Raw genomic sequence first — 23,640 nt, 5'->3', positions numbered from 1 at the left:
TACGGGTCGCTGTTAGACGAAGGTCAAGCTCCGATTAACTTCGGTACTGTAATTCATGAATTTGTATCTTGTGTTTTGATTAACTTGGACATATTATATTTGTCAATCTGTAACTTGGAAGATGTTTTATCATTTTATGTATGACTTTTATGGTTTTCTTTTATAAAACTGAATAAAGTTTGTTGATAATAATCACTAGGGGATTCATTTACAGGGTAGCATGGTATCCCTCACAATAACTCCAGGAGTCACAGTCCACACAATGTACATTGCTTGTTCCCCTTAATATCAACCTTACATGTACCGCCAATCACCTGCCCAAACCTCTCCCTGCTGATGCCAATGTGGTGCTCCGTCATCCCACAGACCATCTTTGAAAGTACCCATACAATAAAAATGCTGCAGTTGTAAATACATATCAACTACCATTTGTTGTGTTTGAAACATTTTATTGAATAATAAAACCTAATAAACATAAGCTGATTATTAAAGCAAAACAAAACATCAGTTGCCATACACATAAGAGACAAAAGTTGTACATAAAAATCAACATACTGTAACACAACAAAGTTATGTAGAGCACAATTCTTAATTTCGGGCAATCTTTAAAGTTCAACGATAGAAACGTGCATAAAGAACAGGAAAGAAAAGAAAGAAGGTGGGATACAGTGGTTTCATTAATGTAATGCTTCCTACATATAGAAAAACAAATACTAATTATTTTCCTTAAGCAATAAAGTCCTCACATTAAAATACTAAGAGAAAAATGTTGAACAATGAACATTTCATGTGTAATTAGAATTCAATTTGAATATTTTAACCTCCTCAGCATTATTTGACTCATGATTACAACCTGAATGCTTTCTGGAAAGGAACCGCCTCATGGGGTTCAAAATCACATCTTTTCCAACAACAGGATTCAAATGATAAACTTGAATTTCAATTCAATTTATTGACTTAGGCCTTTTTTGGAGATCAACAATTTTAAATATATACAGAGACTTTAATCAACAGGCTCACATGGCCTCCTTTTGCTGGAACAGTTAAAAACGTATTCCATTTACATGTAATTTATTCTGAAACAAGCTATACAAAGTAAGTGCACATAAAAATTATATTGACTTCTAATCAATGTCAAAAACAGCATTGGAGGAATTTGTGCCGTGATCTCTAGGGTTTTGACCTGATTGTACCACATGGTAGACTTGTTCTCCAGAGTCGGTCCCACCAGAAAGATGCTGAAGCACTTTAATGAAAAGCTTGGTTAATTTAGATAGCCATGTAGTCAATCAGTTTAGAAGACAATTTCACACAGTGTAAAGCACTCGGCAGTTCAAGACTACATAAACGTATTGAGCTAGAAGCCAGTCAGCTCGCATCACTGTTCTTCACAGACTCTTGCAATTTCACATCGGAGAAGCAGAACCTGATCTAGGTCATGTGCTAAGTTTGATGTTCTGTTTTATGCATCTGCCTTAATACAGGCTAAAGATCCCTGTGGAACAGGATTGGCAGAGATTAAGCCGATTTACGTAAGAAATTCTCATTGCCCAAAAGAATTTGCGATCACACTGAGTTAAAGAGATACAAATTCTTCAAGCAGATCTTCCATACAACGAAGCGTTTCCCAGTATTCCAAATACAAGTAAACAAATACAGAAAAATCCAAAGCCTTTTCATCAAGAAAGAAAATTTCTACATCTTAAATATCAACATACGTAGATCCTTGCTACCACACCGTCTCCTTCACCATTCTAGTTAGCCAAGGGCCCAAAATCTGAATGTGTCCTGACAAGTTCCAGTAAATACCTTTCACATCATATTGGCAACGTTTTTTTATTTTTTTATTTGTCCAATTCTTCAAATGGTGAAAATAAATGTACCTGTAGAGCAAACTAAATGTGGTTCTACATCAGTTAAGCATTCCCTGCAAAATTTACAAGCTCGAAGGACTGCTTAGATCAATCAACTGGCTCGGACAAGAGCCCCCCCGGGCACCCCTCTTGAGTGTAAGATTCACACCGACATACAACCTTAAGTGGTAGTGTAAGGCCCATGGCAAAACAAAATCAAAGTGGGCAAATAGGCTGCCCTTATTTCCAAATCATCACCATCAATTCATGTTGCCATGTACCCTCAATGTAATCATATTCCTGTTTGGAACCGAAATGTTACAACAAACACCAGATGGTTTAAATGAGAACAACATGGCTTGTTCTACGAGCTGGTGTCAACAGCTTCGAAACATATCCATTCTTATACTCCATTTGAACGTTTCAGTCCCGAACGTCAAATTTCTCATTGAATTTGGGAATTGTCGAACAGGGACAAATGTTTTCAGTAGTTTCACAAGTTCAGACGATTCAGTAGCTAACCTTAAAAGTATCCAAAGCGGTTCTGCACATAGCTCATCTGTTTGAACTGGCTAGGTTACAGCATTCCTGAGCTTTGTACTAATAGTATGGATGCTGGAACTAGGGAGAAAGATTATTTCACCCACTCCAAGGGTGTTAAAGACAATCACTCTGACCTATAGCCCTGAAATAAATTAAAGGCAACACAAGAGAGGAGGTTTCGCCCCTTTCACTGCAACATAATGTCCTTTAGATTCTCTTGGAGAATGGTGTCTTTCACGGCGTGAAACACAAAGCGAATGTTTTCAGTGTCTATGGCTGTAGTGAAGTGGTGGAAAAGAGGTTTGCTACGATTCTGCCGCTTTCTGTCAAAACATTGCACCAGGTAGAGCTGGACATCCTCCATGCGCTGTGGATCCCCCTTGAAATCAGAGAAGTACTTCTTAATGCTGACAGTTTTTACTTTGTCCACAAGAAGATCCATTTTGTTGAGGAAGAGGATAATGGAAACGTTGGAAAAGAGCTTGTTGTTGACAATTGTCTCAAAGATGTTCGTGGACTCCAGCAGACGGTTGGTTCGCCGGTCCTCCATGAGAACTTGATTGTATTCACTTGACGAGACCATGAAGAGGATGGAAGTAATGCCATCAAAGCACTGGAACCACTTCTGCCGCTGGGATCGCTGGCCGCCTACATCCACCATTTTGAATGGGATCTTTTTGATTATGAAATCGTGCTCCACAATTCCCTTTGTGGCTTTCCGAGCTAGCAGTATGTCTTGCTTGCTTGGGAAGTAGTTCAGCTGCCCAATGCGGTCCAAGTTATCCAGGAAGTACTTCACAGACTCGCCCAGCTGGAATTCACTTCTCCTGTTGAAGGCTTCCTTGATCCCCGAATCCCTCCAAAGGGCACGGAGCGCAGGCACGTACAGCTGAAAGGTGGAGGGCTCGACGGGCACACCCACCTTGTTCTCAAAAGCCATCAAAAACATGCCATGCTTCTCGTTCTCGGTGTACTGCCAGGGGATCCCCAGTTTATCCCGTGCATCCACCAGGACCCTGGCACCCTTGATGATGTTCTCAAAGATGGTGTCCCTGAAGTCCAGCAAGGCCTTCTGGTCAAACTCTTTGCCGTGAATGATCCTCATCTGCTTCAGAAAGATAGACTTCCCACTCTCTCCAGCTCCAAGGAGAAGGATCTTGACCAGCCGCCGGACAGCACGCCTCTCCCGGGATAGCATGGCGTCAATGTCCCGGCTGCGGCGGCGGGCCTCGCGCTCAGAATCCCGGTTCCTCTCTTTGCTCTCGCCCCGTACCCGGCTAGCCTCAGCGGGCAACAGGCAGCGGCTCAGTGTCCGGACCACAGAGGCCATGGTGACAGTTAAGACAGTCAAAAAAATGTCAAAGTCTCGGACGCAAATCCAACAGCATGGAAACTAAACCAAGAGACAGCCACCAGTGTAAGTGCACCGAAAAAACTCCTAATATTAAGCTTTTATATAGGGATTGTAATGAGCCAACATAGTGTCAAGAAGCCTAACTAACTTGGGGGGCGGGAGCTAGAATAATAAATACAACAAAGATTTAAGACCTCAATTAATATCCATTGGTTGCTTATGAAAATTAAGATCTCTCTTCCATTCTGTATGGCGAACTTTGCCAAAGTTGGCAACAGCTTCTAACAAAAAAAATAGTTCACTCTAGGAATCACATGACAGGGCAGGAATTTCTCCAAGTTAACTAAATACATGCATTTCTATAAACTACTACATAGGTCAAGATACTAACAACCTTTTTGCTGAATTCAGATCTAGTTTCAACCTAAGCTGACCCCATGTCAAGGGTGTAACTGTTCGTCCTTATTTAATTTAAAGTTACTGTGCCCTGGTATAAAGTGTTCGGTAGTGTCAGTGTAACCTACCAAACAGTGAAAGTGTACTAAAGTGCAAGTTGTCTGTCCAGCTCCGACCGCCGCCATCTCGACTAAGAAAGTCGCTGCCGATAGAGAGAGAAAAAGCCCAAAAGTCCAGCACCGCTTCTGCATTCAGGAGGAACAAACGAGAGGAAAGTCTGTTGTCTCCAAAACTAGTCGTCGCTGAAAGTTTTTGTTTGTTTCCAATAAATCTTCGGTGGTGTCCCGCCCAGCCCTGCTGCTCCTGCCGGGAATAGGGCGGAATCTTGAAGGAAAATCCAAACTGGTTTGGAGCCACAAAGGGAGCGCTGGAGACGTCCCTCCACCCGCCTCCCGCCTGTTTAAATATATACAAAATCCACACACTTTTGTAAAATGTAAATGTCATATTTTAAAAGAGTTCAAACAGACCCAGCACGAGCTCTACGAAAAATAGAAGATAAGTGAATTGTACTTAGAGAAAATGTGCTGATAAGTAATCTATTGATGTAAAATACAGTGGTCAGGCAATGTTTGTGGATCTAATCTATTCAGATTTTAACTCCATAGTTTACTACATTAGAATACTTGAAGGTCCATCTCTCAGATCAGTTCTATTACAGTTTTATTTGCGATAACACTAATAGAGATCATTGATAAATAGACTTTAAAAGCCATGGGTGGAATAGATCCTTGGTCTAAATCTAGAGTATTGTCTGCAATAGAAACCAGTACAAACAGATTAAATCTAAAAGGATTGAATATGTTTATTATAGTGGTTTAGAGTAAACCCAGAATACACTCTTTGTTCCTGAAACTCAGAAAATGTATCTAAAAATTATGATTACATCCTATTTTATGTCCATAGACTGCTTTAGCTGCTTTCCTGTTTAAATGACAACATTTGCAAATATATTTAACAAAACATTAAAGCTGGATGTCAGAAATTCTGTCTTTAAGTATTGTGTAAGAGTTATGCGTAATGGTTTTTATTTGATCTGAAGCAACACTAACACTAAATAGGTACATGCACAGGTTATCATTAAACTAACATTATTAGCAAACTTAATATGGAGGGAATTGAGAAACATGGCCTCATGTACCAAGGGTTTTATTGTTCAAAAATCCACTGGTTCAGTATTTCACAGAGTTTTCAAATGTTAAACCCCTTTTTAAAATGTACTAAGCCAATTTAACAATTCGGATTTCGAAAGTGGAATGTTAGTGTCCCTTCTGAATATTTAATACATATTTAAAACATCCTTAAGATATGTATTGAGCTTTGAAACCATACGTGGGCTGAAAAACAGTAACAGGAGGTAGTAACCCAAGGGGACATTTGTGAATCTGAAAGTAAAATGGGGTGCATTAAAAATGCCTTTATTTAAAAGCAATCGCAGTCACAGTAGTGTGCTGACTCCACAAGCAACCAGTTTTACTAAATGGATCATTAGAACATGAACCTCAGTAGTTCCTATATTGCTGAAATTTAGTCTCTAATATTTTTGTCATGTGGTGTAAATATTTGTTCCTGTTAGTTCCCATTTCAATATTGTCATGAAATGTACCTATTCTGTTTGTTTCTGGCTTTCCCCTCCTGTATTAGGCTTTAGTCCAGTGTGAATTCTCTCATGTGAAGTGACATTGTATCTGACATTCAGAACACTCATACGGCTTTTTTTCCCCCGTGTGAGTTTGCTCATGACAAGTAATTTGTAACCAAAACTTTGCTTGCATTTCGAGCATTCGTAAGGCTTTTCCCCAGAGTGGGATCTCTCATGAAGCATAACTCTGTCTTTCAGATTCAAGCGTTTATGGCATAAGGATTTTCTCTAGTGTGGAGTTTCTCATGGTGAGATAGCGTTTTTCTCAGCAGTTTTTCTGGCATAGAACACTCATGAGGTTTTTCATCAGTATGGAGTCGCTTATTTTGAGAAAGTGCCATCTTTCTTGCATTGGTATGCCCCCACTTTTTGCTGAATTGCTGATGTGCTTTGCCTGAGTGTGCCCTGGACTCCTGCCAATCAGGTGTCCCGGGCCTGTGTTCCTTCCCTAAAACTGTATTGAAGCTGAAACACAATTGGCATCTCTGGTCACATGTCAGCCCCTGGTAAATGGTACCCTAGGCATTGTGACCAGAGAAGACCCCTAAGGGCTGCAGCACTTCTTGTGCCACCCTTAGGGGCCCTGCACCCTGACACCCACACACTGCCTTTGCAGACTGAGTGGCCTGGTGCAGAACTAACCAAAGAGTCGACATGGTACACATTCCTGTGTGCCATGCCCACACACCCACTGCCCTGGCATACATCAGTCACCCCTCTAGCTGGGTGCCCTGTGCCAGTGGTGAGGGCACAGATGCAGGAGTCCTGTGCCCCCTACAGTGCCCAGGTCCATTCCTGGGACCTGTAAGTGCAGTGCTGCCATTAAGAGTATATGATGCTGGGAGGTTGTCATTACGAACTACACAGCACCAAAATGTCTACAATGAAGACTGTTTTAGTTTAATTTAGTTTATTTGTTTAGCACAGTTAATTAAAACCACTGCTGTGAAATATCCATATTAGCACAATTATCACATCAAGAAACAAAACCGAAGAAATACACTGTCATTTTTAAAAAAATCTATACATTTAAAAACAATTTTAAAACTACCAGTGTTAAGTTACTATTGAAGTCCAAAAAGTGAAAAGATTAGAACAAGAGGTGCTAAACAAGGGGACGAAAAAAGTCAGTAATACGGTTTTTGGGGGGGGGGCAGGAAGCGTAGGAGCCGAGGAGGGTGAAAAGAAGTTTGCCAAGAGTCTCACAAACTTTCCAACCCTGGCAAGCGCTTGAATATCTGTGGAGGTAAAACACAGAGCCGTCGACTCCCAGCATGACCTAGTGCCCCATTTTAAAAATAAAGGTTTTAATAAATGCCTTCTGGGGTCATCCATAGCGGGGCAATAACACAGTAGGTGCGGCCATGATTCTTTGTGATATGAGCACAGTCTGCAGGCCCCCCCCCCCTCCTTTGAAGGAGCTCATCTGTAGGACGCCGTAGAGCACAGGTATAGAAGGCGCATAGACAATATGTTCTTCCGTGCCACTGCGTTCAGGTTTTCCAGTAGATAGAACTGCGGTACCCCAGGCTGGTATGAGACATTCAAGGGAAGCAAGACAGTTGGTGTGTTTAAAGCCTTAGTTATGTTATGTTATGTTAAAATGGCTTTTGTAGAGCGCACGGCTACTCAAAAAGAGTGTCCCGGCGCTTTTAATTAACGAAGGCTGCAGTAAAACTAACATAACACATTAAAAAGAGAGAATTACAGATACAGAGAAAAAAACAACACAAACAGGGGGCCTACTGGGAGAATAACCACGTTTTAAGGTCCTTTCTGAAGGCTAATAAACTAGTGGCTCCCCGAAGTGACAGGGGCAGAGAGTTCCACAGTTGGGGCAGAGCAGCCTGAAGGTCCATCCGATGGGAAATTAGTTTTGCCTGCTTATTTATGACTTTTTTCCACACTGAGTATGGATTTGTGTCTGAGATTAGCAGGGAGCTGTCAATCTCTAATGATTTAATGGCCTTTGTCATTTGACGGTTCCATGGGTTTCCAGGGCTGGTAAAGATCTCTTTTAGGCAGAATTTTAGGGTGGTATCTGCTGCTTTTGATGACCTTATAAAATATTTCAATGTATCTGCCTCGCAGTAGATGGACTGCCTTTGTAGTCCCAGCTCCAGACGTAGTCTTGTTCTCTGAATGAATTTCGGGAGATTAAGTATTTTTTTGTAAATGGAAACTTGGGCATGGTCAAGGCAGACACAGCATGCACCGGGAAAGGCCTGATGTCCATAGTTCAAGGCGGGGAGTAGTGTGGCTTTGATCACTTTCAAGATAGGTTCTGCAGAGGGGCTGCTCAGAGACTGATTCAAACGAGTCAGGGAGTATGTTATTGCAGAAGTGGAGAAGTGTGTCTCACTGGTTAGAAGCGGCATACCCTGAAGCAGAGGTCGGCCCGGGACCAGGGTTCAATTCCCGACGCGGCAGGGTCTTGGGTCAATATCCGCGGACTCGATAATTCTCACTTAGGTGCCTACGCTAACCATGGGTCCCACTCTGCAACTCTGGGCAATAGCTTGCTTAATCTCCACAACGGACCTAGCAACGCCGGAGATGCCTGGCTTCACCTTGGGGTGCCCTCTCACAGGGAAAGCCAGGACGGGTTCCCCAGCGGTATACAGCGCCAGGACGCCACGTAACGAGGTAACAGTGCGCTTTACAAGTATAAATACATTACATTACATTACATGCTCTTTTTTTCATGGCAGCTAAATGAGCTGTTGATCTTGAGGTCTCGCAGAACCATACTCCTAAGTAATTGTATTTTGCTGTTGAGTTGATCGTTGCGGGCCCAATGTGCCACCTTAAACTTCTCTTGTTCTTACAACGGCCGAATATCATCACCTTGGTCTTTTCTTAGTTGATTTTTAGCACGTTGGCCGTATTATATGTATGAAGCTTACTTAATGCTCGTTGGAGCCCCGTTTTTGTCTGGCCCATTATGACAATATCGTCAGCATATTGTAAAATATGCAGATCCCGTTTTGCAGGACCCAGCTTTGGCGGGAGTAAATTGCTTTTCTTCACATATGTTCCCAGAGCAGCAGTATAGAGATTGAAGAAAAGCGGGGCGAGAACACAGCCCTGCTTCAAACCGTCTCCGATGGCAATTTTTCTGGAGACTGTCTTGGGGCCAGTTTTAATTCGCACCCAGGTGTTCTTGTGCAGGGAGATAAGGGCTCCTAGCAGGTTCTGTGGAATCCCGATTTGTCCAGTTTCCTCCATAGAATGTTGCAAGACACTTTATCGAAGGCTGCGCTGTAGTCAATAAAGCAGCAATATAGTGGAAGATTATTTTTTTGTGCCGCCTGCTGACTCAGGAAAGCCAAAATTGTGATGTTGTCTATGGTGGATGCTGAGGAGCGAAACCCTGTTTGAAAGTAAGGTAGAATATTGTTTTCTGCTACCCAGTCTTCTAAGAGCTTGAGAAGACACCGGGCATATGCCTTCGCCTCAAAATCTAGTAAGGCAATAAGTCGGTAGTTTGCTGGGAGCATAGGGTTTTCTTTCTTAAAAATGGGGCATAAAATCGAGCCGAGCAAAGAGTCTGGTAGCTGGCCGGTCATAAACACGTTGTTAAATAATGAGGCAAGAAGTTCGGCCCACTCTGCCAACGCACATTTAAAAACCCCTGCTGGAAGGTCATTAGGCCCGGGGGCCCCGTCGTTTTTCATTGCCTTCAGAAATTTGGAGACTTCGGCTGCAGAGGTTAGCTCATGGGGTTCAGTCAGAATTGGATCGACATTATCTATTAAATCGGTCGCCACGAAGTCCGACGTGACTCTGCCGTATAGTTGAATTACATGCTGGGCCCAGACTTCTTCACAGACTTCCGTTCCCTCTGTTGTGATTCGACGAGCGGAGCTTGTTCATATAATTCCAGAACTGGGATAGGTTCTTGCCCTGTAACAGTGCGAATATTTTTATCCACTCTTTTTGTTCTTTTAATCTCTTCGCAGCCCATACTCATTTTCTGATGGACTTGCGCAGTAATGCCATATTGTAGGCCATTCAATTTGTGCAGACGCACAGCCCTCCTGAGGGCTTTTCTTTTGGTGGTTAGCTCTGGGTCATACATCCGCTTCGGGCATAGCTCGTAAGACTTTTGTTGGGCCTCAGTTCCCGTTAAGAGAATTTGCAATTTTCTAATTGCGCTGTCCCACCGAAGATGTAAGTCCGTTGAAGAGCTATGCCTAAAATTTGGAGTCTCTCCTGTAAGCCAAGTGCTCACCTTGGTAGAACCTGATGAATCCCCTTTGATTTTCCTGACTAAAGTGTGGAATTCAGCTTGCATTGTGTGCCCCGCAGCTGTTATTTCTGCGGCGGCTGGCACTAACAATTCAATTGTTACCGTTAAGGGGTTGTGGTCACTCTCGTGACGGTAAGGGATTTCCATCCTAGTTAGTTTATTTCCTAAAAACGGTGAGAGGACAATATAGTCAATTGTAGAGATGTTTTTGAAGGTTGGAGGAAGACTGACAAGTTTGATATCAAACTTCTCAGCACATTAAACCCACACTGATGCCAGTGTGGGATTTAATGTAAAATGCACTACAGAGGGCATCTTAAAAGATGCCCCCTGAAACCTAATATACAATCCACGTCTTGTCTGCCTAGGCTGCCACAAAGCAGACATGTTGCTGGACCCCTGGGTGGAGAGCCCCCGCTCTCCTGGGCCTGCAACACTGCACATCCTGGGCGAGGTGCTAGGCCTCCTCGCTGTACTCAGCAACTGTCCCCCACCGTTTCTGACCCCCACTCTGGCAGGAAGACTGGCGGGAAAACCTATGAGAGGAAAGGGGTGTGTCAGCCTGTGCCAACTCCACCCCTCAGGTGGGAGAGGCGAGGTGAAGCACAACTCCGGGCTCCGGCCATCTTGAGGATGGGGAGCCCTGCCCAGTTAGAGATAGGCTCCTGCCCCCCTCCCACAGGGGGTGTACTCACCCAAGGACAGGGACCTATTGGTCCCCGCCCTTCCTCTACCTGTAATGACCCTACATGTAGAATTTAGGGGCGCCCTGAACCTTCCTTCCTCAGATCCCGATTTCGAAACAAGAAAGAAGACCAAGAAGAAGAAGACCTGTCGTGCAGGTGCTAACAAGAGGACAGTACCAACTGACTTGGCCCCAGTCCTACAGGCCTGTTGATCCTTGAACCTGCTCCTGCTAAATCCCGGCATCTCCTGTGGACAGCAACCCCAAGTACCCCGGAGGACCTGCCTGCCTTGACCCTCTTAGAGACTGGGACTCCCAGGAGCAGTGGCTCTGCTCAAACAGCAATACCCCTGGTGCCAGCCAGGAACCGCTAATCCAGCCCCCTCTGCACCCGCCGAGCCCGGCCCGTGCCTGAGTGGGCAAAGACCCTGAGGACGTCCCCCCGGCGATTCTGACCTGGAATCAGTGCCCAAGGACCCTCTTCGATGGCCCGGACAACGCCTGCTGACTCAGAACCAGGGGCCTCTCCAACTGCGACCACCAGAGGGTAAGATTTCCCAACATCCAAAGACACCCCTGCACCATGAGCCCTCCAAAATCCCAACTTACCCCCCGAAGTTCTGGTCACTCCAGAAGATCCTCCGTCCCCGAGCCTGCAGCCATTGTTCCCTTTTTGAAGATCTCCATTGAATAACATTGAGCGTTCGACGGCTCAAAAGCACCCTGCACCCAGCCGCCTGAGTGTCCCTGGCAGTGCAACCTTTGTCCTATCCTACTTCCCCATTTGACCTAAGCAAGTGACCAGGAGCATAGCTCTCACAGCCGCATGGCCTGCTAGCCAGCAGCCATCAACCGAAGGCCCCCTGCCTCTCATTGGATAACATTGGGCCTACCTACCTCTGCACCTGGCTACCCTGTGCCGCTGAGGGTGTACCAACTGTACCTACCTGACCCGGGGAGACCCCTGAATCTATCCCCAGAACCTTAACTCTGCCAGTTGAGTACTTACCTAAAAGCCGATAACTCACTTTTCTTCCTTAGGCTAACATTGACTGGTTTCACTTGGAAATTCTTCTAAGTGTGGAGTTTAGGAACTTTAAAATATTCACCTAAAATCAGCCGAACAACGAATTCCAATTTACTCACCTGTTTTCAGGAGAGACCCCAGTGCTGCACTTGTAACCATCTCTACCTCTGAATCTTTTCTGACATTTAAAGCACTAATAATTTTTTTCCCCAGTGTGGATTCTCACATGTTCGGTGAGATTAGATTTACGGCTGAAACACTTTTGGCATTTGGAGCACTGATAAGGCTTTTCCCCAGTGTGGATTCTTATGTGCTGAGTGAGAATGCTTTTTTCACTGAAACATTTCTGGCATTCAGAGCACTGATAAGGTTTTTCCCCAGTGTGGGTTCTTATATGCTGAGTGAGACAGCTTTTTTCACTGAAACATTTCTGGCATTCAGAGCACTGATAAGGTTTTTCCCCAGTGTGGGTTCTTATATGCTGAGTGAGACAGCTTTTTTCACTGAAACATTTGTCGCATTCAATGCACTGATAACGTTTTACCCCAGTGTGGGTCCTTGTATGTTTAGTGAGTCTTCTTTTGTCACTGAAACATTTCTGGCATTCAGAGCACTGATAAGGTTTTTCCCCAGTGTGGAATCTCAAATGTGCAGTTAGAAGTGATTTAAGTCTGAAATGTTTTGGGCATTCAGAGCACTGATAAGGTTTTTCCCCAGTGTGGGTTCTTATATGTTGAGTGAGACTGAGTTTGTTTCTGAAACATTTCTGACATTCAGAGCATGGATAAGGTTTTTCCCCAGTGTGGGTTATTGTATGTTGAGAAAGACTTCTTTTGTCTCTGAAATTTTTCTGGCATTCAGAGCACTGATAAGGTTTTTCCCCAGTGTGGGTTCTTATATGCCGATTGAGACAGCTTTTTTCACTGAAACATTTGTGGCATTCAGTGCACTGATAACGTTTTTCCCCAGCGTGGATCTTTGTATGCCGTGTGAGACTACTTTTTACACTGAAACATATCTGGCATTCAGAGCACTGATAAGGTTGTTCCACAGAATGGGTTATTGTATGTCGAGAAAGACTTTGTGTGTTATAAAACCTTTCCTGGCATTTAGAGCACTGATAAGGTTTTTCTCCAGTGTGGAATCTCAAATGTGCAGTTAGAAGTGATTTAAGTTTGAAATGTTTTGGGCATTCAGAGCACTGATAAGGGTTTTCCCCAGAGTGAATTCTTGTATGTTCAGTGAGTCTGATTTTATAACTGAAACATTTTTGGCATTCAGAGCACTGAAAAGGTTTATCCCCAGTGTGGGTTCTTCTATGCCGAGTGAGACTGTTTTTGTCAATGAAACATTTCTGGCAATCCGTACACTGATAAGGTTTTTCCCCAGTGTGAGTTTTCATATGCAGCATGAGATGGCTTTTTTCACTGAAACATTTCTGACATTCAGGGCACTGATAAGGTTTTTCCCCAGTGTGGGTTCTTGTATGCCGATTGAGACAGCTTTTTTCACTGAAACATTTGTGGCATTCAGTGCACTGATAACGGTTTTCCCCAGCATGGATCTTTGTATGCCGTGTGAGACTACTTTTTACACTGTAACATATCTGGCATTCAGAGCACTGATAAGGTTGTTCCACAGAATGGGTTATTGCATGTCGAGAAAGACTTTGTGTGTTATAAAACCTTTCCTGGCATTCAGAGCACTGATAAGGTTTTTCTCCAGTGTGGAATCTCAAATGTGCAGTTAGAAGTGATTTAACTTTGAAATGTTTTGGGCATTCAGAGCACTGATAAGGGTTTTCCCCAGAGTGAATTCTTGTATGTTCAGTGAGTCTGATTTTGTAACTGAAACATTTCTGGCATTCAGAGCACTGAAAAGGTTTATCCCCAGTGTGGGTTCTTCTATGCCGAGTGAGACTGTTTTTGTCAATGAAACATTTCTGGCAATCCGTACACTGATAAGGTTTTTCCCCAGTGTGGGTTCTTGTATGCCGTGCGAGAGTGCTTTGATCACTGAAATATTTCTGGCATTCAGAGCACTGATAAGGTTTTTCCACAGCGTGGGTTATTACATGTCGAGAAAGACTTTGTTTGTTACAAAAACTTTCCTGGCATTCAGAGCACTGATAAGGTTTTTCCCCAGAGTGGACTCTCATATGTTCAGTGAAATAAGATTTACGGCTGAAACTTTTTGGGCATTCAGAGCACTGGTAAGGTTTTTCCACAGAGTGGGTTAATGCATGTCGATATAGACTCGCTTTGACACTAAACCTTTTCTGGCATTCAGAGCACTGATAAGGTTTTCCCCCAGTGTGGATTCTCATATGCTCAGTGAGATAAGATTTACGCCGGAAACTTTTTTGGCATACAAAGCACTGAGAGAGTTTTTTCCCAGGGTGCATTCTGTCAAATTCTGTGAGATGAGATTTATGCCTGTATCTTTTTTGGCACAGGTATCTTTATTCCCCAACTTCGGTTATTTTGCCTTGATTGAGGCGGGCTTGAACACTGAATTTGTTCTCACAGCCCGTGTTTTTATAAGGTGTATTCCTAGAGTTAATATCTCTATGTTTAGTTTTCTCTTGCTTATATGCCACGGTAAAAGTTAACCCGATTTTACAGTCAGGCTTGTTTAGATAATGTTCAGCATTTATCTCTAAAAGAAATTGTGTGTAATCTTCTCAACACTTGAATTGAGCAAGAAATGTGGGGAAGCAGTCCTATAACACCTGTTGAAATGTTTCTAGCAGATAATAGTCTTTAGGTTATAGTCTCGCCGGCAGCAACTTATTTTGTGACTGAAGTTTTTCTCGAATCTATTTGTATAGGTTCTTAGCAATGAAGTGATAATGTGTTAGTCTGATATTTAATGATTAAACTGATAAGCACCTTTTTGCACTGTTGTAATGGCAGTAACTGAGGGAGTTAGAACGTGCACAGTACTTTTGTGGATCACCAGTCACAGAACATCATTTCCTTTTACCCTTTCTTTGTTTGGTGTAAGGTTAAGATTTGTAGTTCTGAAGACGAGGATTTATTTACATCAGCTATAGCGCAATGGTGCTCATTTAAACCATTTTTATATTTAACAGTTTAACATATCACTCCTGCACAACAGATAATGTTGAGGCAATTTACATAGGATTATAGAACAGTACACAATAAAAAGGAAACAATCTGAGATGGTCATAGACACAATGAAGTGGTGTATTTTTAAGGTTTTTGCAAGAGTGAGCAGAGTGGGTCGTGGTGTTCTATCTAGAGTCAAATAGTCTCAAACTTGCGTAACTGGTTAAAAACGGTTGTCGAACAAAGGTGATTTTCAGCTTCAGAGTCTTCTTTCAGTGTCTTTTCTTTGATGGTACGCAGAAGAAACCTTTTCTTATAACTTTCTTTTATGCAGTGTGTGCTTCCTCTCTGGAATTACACGACGCTTTAGATGAACGTTATTCTGTGCACAGATATGACTTTGCTCTGGGTTAATGAAATGCAAAATGAGAGACTTGGCTTACAGGTATAGTACTTTCCTCAGCTCCCACTTCCTCACCACACTTAGATTTTGGAAATTGTTTAAACGTAGAATGATGGATGTCCTTCAGTTTTTCAAAATAACCCTTCTTATGGCATTGACATTCAGTTGCCCGGTGCTAAATCCTGCTTTCTTCGTCCGTAATTTCAATCACCTATAGTATTAAAATTAAATAGTTAATACATGTACATTTCCAAAAATAATATTTACAAGCCAAATCAATGCAGAATTTTGAAAATGTTGAGCTGTTTTTCAGACAGAGCAGTGTGTAGAATGGTAGCATGAGAGTACCTGGATGTAGGAGTGAGGAATTGTAGAATTTTCAACATTTTATTAAGCTCACAAAGGATACATGCACCCTATGGACTTGTAACATAGAATCCCAAAGGCAGAAATTAAAGTCATATGGACGGGTACCAAACAGATATTTAAAAAAGAATACTATTAATTAATTTTTAATGTAGATTTCTGGTACGGGAATTTCCCTCCACGGACAACAGTCATTTTCCCCTGTCCTGAGTTACCACCTACTTGTATCTGGTATCCTGACTTTTGAGTTTTTGCGTGCGGCAGAGGCCAATCTGTTGTGTGCTGCGAGGACTATGCCTAGACCATTCCCTCAACTATGGTCCAGAGTATGAATCAAGGGAAAGGAAATTAAGGCGTACTTTCATGTGTTCACTTTATTCCACCTGATTATCAGTTGTTAGGTTTTTCTGCTCCTGGATTTACTGGGTGCAGAAAAACAGGACACCATTGTTTTCCAGACAGGAAAATTAGACTGAAAAGACGCACAAGACTCTGGGTGCAGCAGAAGCAGCCAAGACGTATGCTGTTTTTTTTACTAACTGGGGGAAACACACAATTCTTCCCTCTGTTAGAAAATGCTTTCCTCTTCCCTCCCTTGCTTCACCATTCTCCCCCCAACCAACCACATGCATATATATACCACCTGCTTAAAACACTTTGTTAATAAAAGCAGAAACACACTATGAAATAGTGAATGGCATGTGGTTTGACAGGCAGAAGAATCTGTTCCTCGTGGCAACTACCCAGTTCATAGCATCAAACTTGTGACAGCACGTTACTGGGGTAAATCTACCACAAAGTAAAAAAAAATACGTGTAATTTTTCTGCCACCCCAGTACTGTGCAACTTCTAACAAGTGACTATGAGAGGTCTTGGACCGGTCCTGTGACCTGGAGGGTCACACTAAGTGTGCCCTCATTTATGGCAGAGGACTGTCATGGGTTTAACAGCTAGAGCGGTGGTGGCAATGCACCCTGTTGTAAGGATCAATAGCCTGATGAGATCTTTGCATCATGGTCAGTGGAGTGGCTTTCTACTGACACACCCATGTAATGCTCCATTTCTATACCTGTGCCCAGACGTTTCGTTAACATCAAGTGCGTGTTTAAGGTGTTGGTGTGCGTAACATAAATGTAATGTGCGAGTGCGACAGAGTAAACTGCATCTCCTGCCTGCCAGTTGTGTATACAAGTGCGACCATCTATCCCTCTTTTATATCCTCATTCAAAGTCCTCTGTAACCAAGGAATAATGTGCTCTACAAAGTACTCAGGTGCCTGCTGTGACACCAGGGATGGTGTCAGCCTGACAGTCTATCTAAGTTGAAGGGACATCACCTGCAGGCTGAATTACTTAATGGAGAAGCTGTGTACCTGTCCTAAAGAGCCTAGAAGTCTGCCTTGAAGCCTGCCTGTCTGGTAAGAAAGGGAAGGGAGGGTGACTATCCATCCGGAGTACAAGGCTGTCCTGGAAGAAGCAAGGTCTGACACATCCCCGGTATCTGTAGGGCGGGCCGGAAAGCCATCCAGCAGGGCCAGCTAATCTGAGGGACAACCCCCCTGCCCTCCCCCACCAAGACTCTCCCAACAGTTCAAGGCAGAAAATAAAACTCTACGACAACATGATTGCTGAGGGCCAGTTGGACATTTGTGTGCTGCCAACCGGCCATTCATGGTTGCATTAGCCAAATTCCTAACACAACGGGGTCTGAATTTACTGACTTCCAGGAGAGCCTGTGTTGGGCTTTTAGCTGCTGAATTTCTGACTACTCTGTGTCAAAGGCCCATGAGGGACGACAACGACTCCAGTGTCGAACACGCCGGCCACAGTGTGGGCTCAATTGCTGATGGTTGGGCCTCCAGAGGGGCTGCACTTACCAACAGGCCAGGTGTGACTGCTACCTTGGGACTGCTGATCTTCATGCAACTGCAAAGAAAAGACAGAGTGGGTGCCCTACTAAATGCAGTACTACATCCAGGACAAAAGCTTGCTGGTGGGTCACTGCTCTCTCGAGTCCATTCAAGTGTCAGGAAACAGGAAAGAGACCCAGACATGATTGACTCATCCTGTGAAAGGGTAAGACGCTTACGACAGAGCATACACGCATTGGGGTGACTGGAGTGCCAGAACTGCACCTATACTATATTCATGATACTCCTAAATGCCCCTAGAGGGGAAGAGGATATCAGAACCGGATGCACCTGTCTGCCGCACATGGTAGTCTGGCATGTCTGGTAGTCTGACTATCTTTTCACCCAGACTGTCCATAAAGATGATTTTAGCGCCGCTACACACATAGCAGGGTCGATCTCAGACTATTCGCTGGTGGAGTTGCAACTCGATGGTCCGGTTGTGGCCTTCATGCTACCCCCAAGGGTTGATCCGTGATATTTAAAAGACAAGACGTTCAAAGCTCATATGAGAGATGGAGCAGACTTCTATTTTAAGGACAAAAGGCGGCCTGTTGAATCAGCTTGCGTGCTACAGGATGAATTCAAGGCAGTGATTCGAGGCCAGACACAAGCCTTGATTGGGGGAATGCAGAAGGAACGTAAATTGAATGGCGAGGCTCAGGACAGGGAATGTGCTTGGCATGTGGGGAATCAGTTTCTACCCCATTACACCGTCTACTGAAGCAGCACACATTACGCACTAATGAAAAATAGCGTGCACTCATACGCTGGCTACCCAGCATTGTCTCTATGATGTCGGTGATAAAGCCAATGAGTTGCTTGCATGATTAGAGAGACAAGACAAAGGACGGTACTGGATCCTTGAGGACACTGACAACAAGGGGACGGAAATACTTCCTGAAAGACCTGACCTCGCCAATGCCAACGAATGAGGACCGAGACGCACTAGACCAAGAACAGACAGTAGACTAAATAAATAAGACAATAAGAACCTTGCAAACAGGGCAAGCGACGGGGCCTAATGAGCTCCCCTTAGAATTATATAAATTCCTGATGGATAAAATCAGGGAATGCCTTTGGAGGAGGTTTAAGACTGCCTGAAAATAAGGGTGTCTCCCAGAGGACCAAAGAACGTCTGAGGTGGTGGTCATCCCAAAAAAGGACGAACCAGCAACTGAGTGGGGGTCTTATAGACCTATCTCCCTGCCTAATTTTGAGACTAAGGTCCTTGCATAGGCCCTGGCGATCTGCCTGCAGACAGTAATTGCATCAGCATGACTCATCCTGGACATCCCCCGTCGCAGCCACATCTCCGGACACCTGAGAGACCTGCACTGGCTCCCGGTCAACAAGAGAATCACCTTCCGTCTCCTCACCCACGCACACAAAGCCCTACACGACCAAGGCCCCGGATACCTCAACAGCCGCCTCAACTTCTACGCTCCCACACGCCAGCTTCGATCGGCCGGCCACGCCCTCGCCGCCGTCCCCCGCGTCCGAAGAGCCACCAGAGGGGGAAGGTCCTTCTCCTACCTGGCCGCCAAGACTTGGAACTCCCTCCCGACCCACCTCCGCCTGACCCAGGACCACCTCGGCTTCAGGAAGCAGCTCAAGACCTGGCTGTTCGAGCAGTAGCGGACCCCCCCCCCCCTAGCGCCTTGAGACCCTCCGGGTGAGTAGTGCGCTATATAAATGCTGTGATTGATTGATTGATCCTGATCAATCAGGCTTTATGCCACACCAGGGAACGCGCTTAAATCTCCGACACCTTAATGGAGTATCGCATGCAACAGGGGATTCCTTTGCTGAACCAGTGGTGCTGCTGTCAAGCTCTTGTATGTGGCCCCTCTAGCTTGCATGCGCGTCAATAATACAGTCTCCTGAGTCTTTGCCCTCCGACAGGCATGCTCCTTGTCTCCTATGCTCTTCACACATGCATGGGTTCGCCAGGACCTCTCATATGAGGTATTCCAGTTGATCAGGAGTGGGATGAGAGATTCTCCCTCTACGCTGACCTTTTGCTATATGACACGTAACAAGTCTTCTTGAGTAAACAAATTCTACAAATTTTTCACATATTTGGAGATCATTCAGGAGATCAATTGAAAGAAGTCCTTAATATGCCTGCTGGCGCCAGGGACCCTGTGGCTGCACTCTAGGTGCACAGTTAGGGTGGCACTACATGGCTTCAAATATTTGGGCATGTTTATTAGAAGAGCGCCACAGGCAGGAACGTAGTCCCAAAATTAGACCGGCTTCGCAGGGATGCCCCACACTTGCGGGCGCTCCCGCTTTCCTTACTGGGCCGGTTGGCCCTAATTAAAGTGATGACCCTCCAAGGCCTCCTGCACATCGTGTAAAAAACTTCCTTTAAGATCCCACCAGACTATTTTTTCAAAAGGTAAACTGAGAACTTCGGCTCCTGTTGTGAGATGGCAGTTGCAGAGGGGAGTTTATTAGGGTGGACTGGCGGTCCGGAGCATTCTTAAGTATTACTGGGCCACGCAGCTGGTGGCAGTCAACAACTGGGTTTTTATGGACCGTGAGGATCCTGCTTACTGGGTAGATAGATTGGCCATGGGCAAGAGAGGTTACCCCACCCTGGTGCTGTATCGAAGAAAGTATGAGTGCACCCTACCTACTCACACCCAAACATTGGTAAAGGTGTGGAGAGAGGCTACCAAGTGTTTAGGCTGAGAAGGTAAGCTGACTGAAATTACTCCACTGTATGATGGTGATCTCTTAAGTGCAGTGGGACGATGGCAGGGCTTCACAAAATGGGGATTGATTAGCTTAGAACAGCCCGGCGATGTGTGGAGGGGACAGGCGCTTGTGTCCTTCACGACCCTACAACAAAAGTATAAATTAGGTGAATAAAAACGGTTCTGACATTGCGGATGAGTCACGCTCTGCAAGGTCACATCTGTGTAGGGGAGCAGTTGCTTGATGCATCCCCCGACTGAAAAAGCAATCTCACCCATCTTTAAGAAGTTGATCTACAATTCTCTGGATGCCTTGGGGACACGGAGAGCTGTGCGGGAGGGATCTAGGCACGCTTGGCGATGGTGATTGGGTTACGGCCATTCAGGGTGCCAGGGAGGTGGCAATTAGAATTTATTTTTGTCTAATTTAACTACAGATACTGATACTGCCAAATCAATGACCCTGTTTCCATTAAATGGCAGCTTGAATTCAGAGCTCAATAATAGACTTGATTGAAAAAATGACCAGCACACTGTTTATCTTGCCAAGACACAGGTACTTTTTTTAATTCTTTTTGTTGAACTAGTCCTCAATCGATGGTGTTGACACCGAAAATACGGTGCACATTAGTGAAAGTTATTAGACCAAAAACAAAACGTCTGCAAAAATAGAGTGAGTAACATAGCTTGGCTTGTCTTGACACTCCCTGGCCAAATCCCACTACATAAAACTAGATTGCCCTTTATCGAAGGCAGGTAGTCCTCCCAAGGTTCTGGAGGTCGCTGGGCTGCAAGACGACTTGCCTTTTGGTTCAGGATCATCCAGGGATGCAGACAGGCCAGTAGGACTGGGACCAAGTCCATAGTTCTCTACAGAGCCTCACCAGCAGAGAAGGCCGCAGAGCCCGGCTCTTCTTAGGTCGCCAAGAACTGAAATTCAGGGTCTGGGGATGCCACCTAAAATCTTGATTTAAGGGTGTTACAAGGGAGTGACAGGTAGAGGCTAATGGGCCCCTTTCCTGGGGTGTCTATACCCTCTATCATGCCCACCTCCTGTGGAAAGGGGACACAGTCCTAGCCCTGATTGAATAAGTCCCATCATCTTCAAGATGGTGGGCACTACAAAGTGTGCCTCACCTCGCCTCCAGCACCTGAGGGGCGGAGTTGGCAGAGGGGGGGGCGCACCTCCTGCTCTATCTAAGATTTCCCACCTGTCCTTGCACCTAAAAGGGGGTGAGGCCAGGAAGATAGCTTGCTCCCTCTAACAGAAGAGGCTGGGGTTGAACACCTCCACCCAGGAAAGGCATTGTTCTCGACCTCAAAGTGCGCAGGCACTCTCCCCATGAGGACAGGATACTGTCTGGTGGTAGCAGGCTGGCTCAGGCCAGTCGATGATCACACTAAGGATTGGTAGATCTTAGGGGACCCATCTAAGGGGCACTCTGTGTGTAATTTTTAATAAATCGGACACTGCAATCAATGCAATTTTAATATGCTGAGATGTTTGGTATCAAATATCCCATATTTCAGAGAAACCTTCATGAGGCTGGTGAACTCGTAATGACAAGTGTCCAGCCAATGTGCTTTCTATAGATCGTTCCTGGTCACTTGTAATATCCAGGAATCAACAAGGACATTGAAGGAGGTATCCCTAAAGCAGCATGCACTATAAGGCCTGCTAGAGGGGTGTCTACCTATATCTCAGACAGTCCCTATGGGCATCGCATACAGGGATGTGTGGCATGTCGACTCTTCAGTTTTGTCTGCACCAAGACACACAGCTGCAGAGGCAGTATGTATGTATGTGTGTATGTATATATGTGCTTGGTGAGGAGTCCCTTAGGGTGGCATAATTTGTGCTGCAGCCTTTAGAGACCCTCTTAAACAACAAGGCCCATGGTACCAGAGGTATCTTTTACAAGGGACTTATAAGTGAGCTAATGGGGTGACAACCGTGGAAACGACAGGTACACTTAAGGGAAGGAGATCGGGCTCAGGGGACCTGGTTGGCAGGGACCCTGTGCACTTCCAGTAAATACTATATCATTTTCCAGGTAAAAAGGGAAGGCTAACCATGTCCAAAACAGGCCCTTTCCTACATTGAGACATATTTCCTAGGACAGCGGAAACTCTACAACAGGTCTTGCTCACAGTCCTTATACTGTGACTGCCACTACTGGACATTAATCTTGAACTGTTAAAGCAGGGCCAGGATCTGTACAGGAGCCAATGAACAGGTTGGCAACTCACCAGATAACAGAAGTCTTTTGTCTTCACACGTACTCAGAGAGAACAATGTCATCCCATATATTGCAGGAGAAAGAGGCCACAACCCTCAGTGAAACACTCACTGCTCAGATGTGATTCGTTAATAAGAATAAAATTAACATAATGCGTCCCTGGGGACCACACAGATACACCGTTCCTACAAGTACCATAAATGCTTGGGGTCCCGCAGGTAAACCTAACTGTGCTACAAAGGCTAAGGGGCCCTACAGGTACACCTTTCCTAACCCAGTGCTACAAATGCTATGTGTTCACTGCAGCAGGACTGGGCGTTCTAGGGGGGCAATTAAGTTGCTTGGCATTTATCTACCCTTAGCTAAGCCACGTGATAAAGGCAGTAGATCAGGATGATTTTCTTCGATCAGAAGTAGCTCTCACTATTGAAAAGGGTAAGACCCTGGTATAACACAAACGCAGACATGCGGTTAGGATCTGTAGTAAACTATTTATTTATGTATATGTAGGATTAGATTGCATTGCAGGTTAATTCTTATTTCACTATTTTCCGCACACAACATACAACATACATTCCTCACGAGCGCCCCCTGATGAAGGGAGAACCCCCAAAATGAATTGGGAAGACTAAATTTGAATTTACTTGAGGATCAGTGGATTTTGAAGCTGATTCTATGAGAATAAATATGCTTAAACTGGAATACAGGTGGATTTGCTTCCAAGGGAAGGAGACATTGATGCACTTTTACGGGTACAAGCTGAGAAGCAGGAGACACAGACCAGATCTAGTCTGGGCTATATAAACAACTGTAGCCACCCACATCTCCCTTCTGGCACGCGATGAGTGGATTTCATAAATACTACAATAATGAATGAAAAATACACGGCATGCATAGACAAGGTTTGCTATGCAACCTCTGGACTCCTGTAAACCTAAACAAACACCAGTAATCAGACACTAGGGACATCACCTGAAGCTCCTAAGATTCTCCTTTTGTTTGGTATCTTGTTTTTGGAAGGTGGGTTTTTAGGATAAGCTATTTTTAGGCGTGTCTTCTTTTATTCCAGGATGGGGATTAGTTTTAGAATTGTCAGCTTTATACTCTGCATACCAAGGCAGTACATAAAATGCA

At 44.5% G+C, this 23,640-nt stretch overlaps 1 protein-coding gene and 1 pseudogene across 2 annotated transcripts in view; both read right to left on the bottom strand.

Moving 5' to 3' along the window:
- Positions 1–484: 484 nt before the first annotated feature.
- On the bottom strand, positions 485–3,737 carry LOC144806382 (guanine nucleotide-binding protein subunit alpha-12 pseudogene; annotated as a pseudogene).
- An 8,268-nt stretch (positions 3,738–12,005) lies between these two features.
- LOC144806381 (uncharacterized) overlaps positions 12,006–23,640 on the bottom strand; it is a 41,837-nt gene continuing 30,202 nt past the window's right edge. For both annotated transcript variants that reach the window (XM_078672745.1, XM_078672744.1), the window contains exon 4: positions 12,006–15,497. In XM_078672745.1, the coding sequence (XP_078528871.1) occupies positions 12,006–14,216 (2,211 nt within the window). In that variant the 5' untranslated portion in view covers positions 14,217–15,497. The remainder of the gene's footprint in view (positions 15,498–23,640) is intronic.

This window comes from Lissotriton helveticus (assembly GCF_964261635.1).
Source record: "Lissotriton helveticus chromosome 1_1 unlocalized genomic scaffold, aLisHel1.1 SUPER_1_unloc_67, whole genome shotgun sequence".
NCBI lineage: Eukaryota > Metazoa > Chordata > Amphibia > Caudata > Salamandridae > Lissotriton > Lissotriton helveticus.
This window is presented reverse-complemented; position numbering and strand designations above follow the sequence as displayed.